Genomic DNA, 8,760 nt, shown 5'->3' with positions numbered 1-8,760 from the left:
TTCGTTCATTCCCCTCCCTTTCTCTCCCCTTTATTAAAATTCCTCCGATCTCCTCTCATCCGTTGAACCAAAGAGACTTTTATTCTTTTTAAACTAATGTACTGATGTATCTTGTATTGGTAATCGTACCAGATACCGTACCTACGCATCCATGCGTAAAATGTTTGCTATTGCTATACATCAATATGTTAAACTAGGATGAATATTTCTGAAACCAGGTGCACAAGGCTGAGTTTGTAATTCTTTGCATTGGAAAATATAGTGGTTTTCCAAACATTCCCAAGTTTCCTCCTGCAAAGGGCCCAGAGGTTTTTAAAGGTAAAGTTATGCATTCTATGGACTATGCTGCATTGGACAATGAGACTGCTGCTGAATTGATAAAAAACAAGAGAGTTACAATAGTAGGCTCGGGAAAGTCTGCTCTCGATGTCGCTACTGAATGTGCAGATAAAAATGGTGAGATTATATATGTTTTCTCTTTCATAATCCTTTCGAAAAAAGTTATGTTTATATATTTTCTATGCTATACATGGTTCTAAATTGTAGTCCGCATCCACAGTTGTGGCTGCAGTGATGCTCTAGCGGTATTGCAACAACATCGCATAATAATTTTATTTTCAATCCATTAATTTCTACAGGTCTCACTCATCGTTGCACGATGATCCTGAGAACCGTACATTGGTTTATCCCAAATTTCAACGTTTGGGGCATTAGTCTTGCATTTCTTTATTTCAACCGTTTCGGAGAGCTTTTCGTTCACAAGCCTGGAGAACATTTTCTTCTTAGCCTTGTGGCCACTTTGCTTTCACCATTGGTAAGATCTAATATAATAATTGTTACACGTTGTTTCATACAATACTTCTTAATTATGTGCTCATAATAAGTCATATATAGTTGCACTCTCCCTTCAAAAAAAAAAAGGTCATATATAATTGCACTCTTAATTTTCAGAGATGGGGAATTGGCAAACTAATTGAAGCATATTTAAAATGGAAACTACCACTGAAGAAGTATGGACTTGTACCAAATCACAGCTTTCATCATGATATGTACAAATGTACATTTGGGATATTTCCTGAATTATTTTTTGACAAAGTGAATGAAGGATCCATTGTGATAAAGAAATCAGAAAGCTTTAGCTTCTGCAAAGAAGGTTTGATCATTAATGGAGAAGCTAAGCCCCTTGAAACAGATGTAGTTATTTTTGCAACGGGATTCAAAGGTGATGAAAAACTCAGAAACATATTTAAATCTCCAATATTCCAAAATTATATTAATGATGGGTCAACTAACTCTACAGTTCCTCTCTATAGGTAAGTACCATTCAATACTTTTAAAATTATAATATCATATTTTCTTATATACTCCCTCGATCACTGTTATAAGAAAATCATTACTTTTTTCCTCTCAAAAAAAAAAATCATTACTTTTTAGATTCATTGAATAACTTATGAATAGTTAATATTTGTTGTGCGACTTCAGGCAAATAATTCATCCTAGAATCCCACAGCTGGCAATCATAGGATATGCCGAGGCTTTATCAAATATCTATTCTAATGAAATGAGATGTCAATGGCTAGCGCAATTTTTAGATGGAAACATTGAATTGCCTAGTATTAGAGACATGGAAAAAGATATCAAAGTATGGGAAGATACTATAAAGCAATATGATAGAAATTGGAAGTCATGCATTGTTACTTGTGGCATATGGTATAATGATCAATTGTGCAAAGACATGAAATGTAGCCCTAGAAGAAAGAGTGGTCTTTTTGCAGAGCTATTTGAACCATATGGACCCGCTGATTATAATGGTCTTATCCAAAAATCATTATAATGGTTTCTTTGAAGGTTGTGGGACCACCCTCCTAATGCTTTGTGCATCATGCACCTTCTTGGATGATTTTTATTCTATTGGTTGATTTTTATTATTTTATTTTATTTTAATTTTTGTATTTTCTTATCCTAAGTGTACCAAAAACAATTATTACAATTGGTCTTTTTCATTTATAATTAAAAGTTGTATGTTTAAGGCTTGTTTGTTTATATCCATTTAATTTATTACAACTATATTTAAAAAGAATGGAATTTGAAGAGAGAAAAAAAAATTAAAATGGCTTAAGATATGAGGTTTTTTAGTATATCTTCTCCTAAAAGTTATTTTCGATACATGGTTTTTATTTGGATAAACTAACACAAAAGAACTTCAGCTTTTCTCAAATATGTCTAAAACAATAATTTCAGAGTCATTTGATGCTAAAATCATTTTGCTTTAACTCGTAACAAACAACAGTTGTGACAATTTGTGCTTTTCTGTAAGTCAAGAGGGGGTGAATAGAGTTTGGCGCTTTTGGCATCTATGAGTAGTTTTCAAAAAAGTTTTAATAAAATTCACGCAATGAAGAAAAAATTACTTTAAAGTGCACTTACTTTGAAGAATACGTATTGAAGCAATTAATTTAGGATGAAGAATGATAATCCTTTGCTAGATTTGAAGTGAAGAATATATTGTTTTGCGTGAGGTAGTTGTGCGGTGATAACGGGCAGCATTGATACGTTAATGTAATGGTAGTTGTGCGGGAGAAACACAACAGGATGACAATGAGAATGACGACAACAGTGACAATCAAAACGACAAGTCCTTCTTTGCGTGATTTTCTCTTCCATATATTTTATTTATTTATTTTAGTTTTAATATTTAAAACCCTATAACAATTAGAAAAGGAAAACTGGGTGGGGAACAAAGCGTGTTCGAACCATTCGCGGGGTTCGCTTCTCGCACCATATAGCATGACTGTTTAATATATCGAGTAAATCACACTCTCCTTCCTTAAGAGAAACTTGAATTACATTCTTTTTCCCTCTTATGGTAAAATATACACTCTCATTCCTTAAAATGTAAAACTTATACTCCCTCCTTTATGAGATGTTTGAATTAAAACTACATCCTTTAAATTAAATACATGCTACGCTTTAATATATTCTTAACATAAATAAATATTTTTACTATATCTACTAACTTTGAACCACCATTTCATTTCTTTATTATTTCAAATCAATGATAATTAGGTTAAAATATTTTATTATTAATTTTATAATATAAAATTCACTTTTAAATAACCATACTTTAAAAAATATATATATTATTAAGGTAGGCAAGTGTGATTTTAACATATATAAGAGGTGAGAGGGATGTAATTCAAGCTGCTCATGGGAGGAGAGTAGAATTTTTCTAATATGTTTTGCATAAGAGGGGGAGGGGAGTGTTTATTTCAACATAAGAAAGGAGAGAAGTGTAATTCAAGCATCTTTCAAAGAAGGGATAATAACTAATTACTCTAAATTATTTTAACTAATATTGTTTTAATTGTTGAACACTAATGCGTCGACCCTCTTCTAATACACACTTTTTACTTATTTCACTTTTTACTCATTCGATTTCGTCTATTTTCCAAACAATGAAATGATTATTTTGCTCCGCACCGTCATAAAATATCCAAACAATAAAACTGAATCTATCTTCAATTCGGTTTTGTTCCACTTCATTTCACTGTGTTTCATTCCGCTATGCTCCAATATGCTCTATCGATCCAAACAAAACCTTAAGCTCCACTCGATTCTGCTCCACTCTTCTACATATAAAGTAAGTCACAAAAATTTCTACACTTGGATTTTTATCCTCACAATAAGAACACTAATTAGGTCAAAATCAAGACTTTTGCAAATATCAGTTTGTCTCAAAATAAGAATATGTTTTACACGTAAAATGGAAAATTTGCATACTTTTGGGAACTTTATTTTCTACCCTTGTGAAAATCAAATCTTGAAAAGTGCGAAAAAAATCTCAATAACAAAATTTATTCCTTTCAAAAATAAGAAAAAATAAAGGTTAAAATATGGTTTTAGTCCCTGCAAATATGTCTCGTTTTGGTTTTAGTCCTTGTAAAAAAAAAATTGTTTTTGGTCCCTGCAAAATTTTTTGTTTTTTAAAATAGTCTCTGACCCCATTTTTGTGATGATTTGCATACATGGCATATGATGACTGAACCCATTTTGTAGTATTTGGCCCCTGCAAAATATTTTGTTTTTTAAAAAGATCCCTGCAAATTTTTCAATTTTTTGAAAAAAATTTGCAGGGACCAAAAAAAATTTTTTTATAGGGACTAAAACCAAAACGAGGCATATTTGCAGGGACTAAAACCATATTTTAGCCAAAAATAAAATATAAAGATTGCAAAAATGTAAAGGAGTTAAGGATAAGAAAGCAACACCAGAATGTATACTAGTTTTGTTATTATCATCCTCACAACTGACATGCTCTAGTCCATTCATAATTTGTAATAGAGTTTCTTCCATTTTCACTATGGCGCCTTAAGTTTCTGAAACACTGCATGAACCCTGAGATTTTGAAACCCTTGTCAAAAATTTGATCTTGAAACTTCAACCGCAAGTGTTCAACACCAATTTGATTCTTCTTGGTCAAATGCATCTAAAGGTCCTTTAAGTTTTTCGTTTTTCTTAAAGTGATCCTTTAAGTTTCAAAAGTCCCAAACAAGTCCTTTAAGTTTCAAAAGTCTCAAACAAGTCCTTTTAGTTTTTGAATCGTTTCAAACAAGTCATTTTAGAGGATGATGGTGATGATTCAGATGATAGCAACAAAGAGCATTATCCACCATTTGCCATACCTAAAAAGATGACTAATTTTAAGTGGGTGTTAGGAGCTAGATTTGGTACCAAAGATGAGTTCAAGGAAGCAATTACCAACAATGTTATCTACAATAGGACTTGTTTGAAACGATTCTAAAACTAAAAGGACTTGTTTGAGACTTTTGAAACTTAAAGGACCACTTTGGGAAAAACGAAAAACTTAAAAGGACCTTTAGATGCATTGACCATTCTTCTTTCTTTGAATGTTCAGCCTAACTTAGTTTGCACCTTGCCGTCTTCAATCTTCACTACCCAAAGCTTCTGAATCTAAAATAAAAGACTATTCTTTTCTAAAACCCTTGAGTCAACTTGAACAATCCTAAATATCCATTCATAAGTGCACTCTAAGACAAAGAAGCTTATCCAAGTCTGCCATATGAATCACTCAAGGAAATGGATGAGAGAGAGTTTTCATTTCAATATGATCTTTCTATTAAAGAATAAATGTGGTTATGAGTATGACATATATAGAGAAGGATAAATGACAAAACCAAGTTGAATGCATTTAAATTGAAATTAGGGTTATGTGATACAAGTCGTACAAGGCATGATTTCCAGTAATCATTTTTACCAGTTTTAACTAGGTGATTTGAATTACTCTAAACTTGATTCGAATCACCACAAACAGAAACAACATGAGAGTTTAATTTTCACTAGATGATTTGAATCATCTATAACTTGATTCATATCTAGTATAATTGATCATATAGTTTTTTTGCTACTGATATAACTCCACCAATCCCTCATCATATGTCTCCGTTCCTGGACAACGACGCGAGATCTAATAAACCAACCGACTTCCGATGCTCGATGGCAAAATAGTTGATTGTTTCAATGGCATAAGCTCTCATTGTTATACATGAATATAGACATAACCACTATTGCTAGAGTGGTAGTAAACGATTTAAATTATGTCCTTTAGATAATAAGGCAATTTCTTGCTGCATATTAAATCAAAAGTTCATTTGTGGAGTGCTCGTGGGCAAAAGCATTAAGAACGGAATTAAACCAGAGATTATGTTGAATGCATAAATCATATACAATCAGCCATATTAAGAGTACTACATAGAATCCTAACTATTTACATCTAATCCCAACATAAAAGAGAGTTTAGTTACTCATAGAGAGCATGACTAACAAGAGAAGAGTGATATATGTCGGAGAAGCATCAACAAGATTGAATTCAAGCTCCCTAGCCCTCATATGGTTGCTCACGTCTTCCTCTCTCTATCTATCTATATTATGTTTATGTTACAAGTGATGAAAATGAAAGAAATTGACTACATCTCTATTTATTGAGTTTGGCAAGTGTGAGTTTGTTAGGCGCAATGATGTTAGCCTAGCGAATCGAAATTTCTTCATTTAAGAGAAAAGTGAGATGTCTTCAAATATTTCTTAAAACCACCATAACTCGCTGAGCGGGACATTTCTTGCCTAGCGAACCATGTTTGGCATTTCACGTCGCACAGCTTGCCAAACAAATCGGGATTGTCCCGATTATCTTTGTGATGCTCTGGCTTGGCTTGTAGCATGTGTAAGTGCATCGCTTTGTTCCGCATTTATGTAGTTGTGTCCAAAACCTACAAAAAGGTATTCGAAATTGACGCAATAGCTTCTTAGCATAATTTTGCAATATAAACTATATTTACATATAATTGGGGGTTTTGTATTAGTTTACTTGCAAAACAAATCGATAAGTGCTATGAAAAAAAAATTGTAATTTGGCACTCATTAGTTGTCACCTGTAGATTCCTCTAGATCTTCGTGTTGTGAGTGGCTGCTTTAGGTACGGAGTGAACCGAAGGTGGCAGATTCATCGTGCATTGAGGCATTAGCCCCGGATTCCGTGTCAGAATGGGGTTCATCTTAAGAACTATCATCATTGTCATAGTGGTAACTTTAGAGACCACTAGCGAGAGGACTAGTCCGAGTGTTCTTCGTGTAGGCTCTTGCACTGAGGAAGATGAATCAATGTTTTTCTCAGTGAAGTCACAGATCCTTCTGAACTGAAGATAGTTGACTTGTGGGTTGTGATATGATGTGTAGAGGGATGAGACCGTCGTTCTTCCACTACGGTCTGTCGTGAGTCCTTCTCTATCAGAAGGAGGTGGTGTACCAGCACGAGTTCCTACTTAAAATTAGTTAGGGCCTAAGGAGAGTGCGGAAAATAATAAGGGAATAGTGAGATACCTGACCCAGTGTTATGAGTTAGTATTTTTAGGGATAAGTAGGTTTTTGGTTGTCAAACCTTCACGTGGATAAGTATCCTCAAAGAACACATGTAATGATTTAAGGATAACTCCAACATTGTATTCAGAATGGATGGTCTAGATCAAAGGTTTGGACCTTTATCTAGTGAGATGTGTCTATGATATAGGCTCGCTTAGTTTTAGATCCTGATCAAACTCGGGTTGAACCCAAATTGGGTCTTGGGGCTAGTGCGGAACAAGTCCGAAACACAATTTCAAAAATATAAGTAAAACATGATTATTTAATGCAATTATAATAACTTTACACACTAAAAACGTCTGGAATGACAAGTTTGTCCGATGATCAATAACACTTGTGTAGCTTAAGCATATTCAACTTCAATGATAAAAAAAAATTGAGCATCTTTTATGAAATTCTCATTTGTAATGATTCTTTATTTGTGACATTTAATTTGAGAAAATAAACCAACTTCTAATATTATTATTTTTTTTACAAAACCAACTTCTAATTTGATAATACAATATCTCTTTTTTTTTTTTTTTAGGAATACAATATCTCATTTAAACTCCCCTAAAAAAGATCTTATTTAAACTATTTCTATCATTTATATGCTACTCAATAGTCTATTGTAGTGGTATTTCTATTATAATAGGATTTAAAAAGATAAAATTATAATTACTCAAAAAAAGAAGATAAAATTATAAATATAATATTTTAAATAAATGATAAAATTGAAACTGAAAAAATCAACACAAAATTATGTTTGGTATATAGGTATAGATTATTTCTTTTTTTTAAGCTATAGATTAGGTCAAATGCTATGTTTGGTCCTTTTAGTTTGACAGAACTCTCAAGTTAGTCCTTTAAGTTTCGAAAGTTTCAATTAAGTCCTTTTAGTTTGACAGAATTATCAAGTTAGTCCTTTAAGTTTCAAAAGTTTTAAATAGATCCTTTTGGTTGATAAACTATTTCATCGTTACCGCTGTTGTCAGTTAATAATTAACTGATGTTGATAGCCATTAAGTTGTTGACTTAGATCAAAACATTGACTTTTAAAAGCTCCAAGGTATCAACACGTTATGTTCAAGCGTCACAAATGATCATTCAAGCACTATAAATGTCGTTTAATAGTGCTAGAAAGACATTTGTTGTTGTAAATAGTTGTCTTTCTAGCACTATAAATGATCATTTGTGACCATTAAACGTAGCGTTTTGACACTCTCGAGCTTTTAAAATGCAACATTTTGATTCAAGTCAACAACTTATCGGCTACATCAACATCAGTTAAACGAAGGTTGACAACAGGGGTAACGGTGAAATAGTTTATCAATTAAAATGATCTATTTGAAACTTTTGAAACTTAAATAACTAACTTGAGAATTCTATCAAACTAAAAGGACATAATTGAAACTTTCGAAATATAAAGGACTAACTTATAAATTCTGTCAAACTAAAATGACAAGTGTTACTCCCTCCGTCCCATAATACTTGACACAGTTGACCTTATTATGCACTTCAATGCATAATTTTGAGCTTAAATATCTTGAATAATATATTAAAAAAAATTATAGAAATTTGATATTTTGAAAATACTCATCGAGACAAATCTAACGAACGACATCTTATATGATATTATTTATCTTTGTAGATTAGTAAAAATACATGGTCAAAGTTAGGTCAAAATTAAACATTTTCAAGTAGGTCATCTATTGCGGTACGGATGGAGTATTTGACAATAGATTATTATTGCCTCGAAAAAAAATTATCATTATTATTTATTGATGATGATTTTGGATGGTTGTGTGTTGGTTTACTTATTTTGATTACTTGCGGCTGAAAATGGGA

The 8,760-nt window shown here is 32.3% G+C and overlaps 1 protein-coding gene across 1 annotated transcript in view; it reads left to right on the top strand.

Moving 5' to 3' along the window:
• The window catches only part of LOC146946641 (putative flavin-containing monooxygenase 1), a 3,094-nt gene extending 1,146 nt beyond the window's left edge, over window positions 1-1,948 (top strand). Inside the window, exons 2-5 of the mRNA XM_085748914.1 lie at window positions 219-456; window positions 639-814; window positions 952-1,313; window positions 1,483-1,948. Of these exons, the coding sequence (XP_085605040.1) occupies window positions 219-456; window positions 639-814; window positions 952-1,313; window positions 1,483-1,834 (1,128 nt within the window). The 3' untranslated portion in view covers window positions 1,835-1,948. The remainder of the gene's footprint in view (window positions 1-218; window positions 457-638; window positions 815-951; window positions 1,314-1,482) is intronic.
• The last annotated feature ends 6,812 nt before the right edge of the window (window positions 1,949-8,760 follow it).

This window comes from Medicago sativa, chromosome 2 (assembly GCF_051527215.1).
Source record: "Medicago sativa cultivar Bolivia chromosome 2, Bolivia_mono, whole genome shotgun sequence".
Lineage (NCBI taxonomy): Eukaryota > Viridiplantae > Streptophyta > Magnoliopsida > Fabales > Fabaceae > Medicago > Medicago sativa.
Note: the sequence above shows the minus strand (reverse complement) of the source record. Positions and strands in the feature narration are given on the sequence as shown.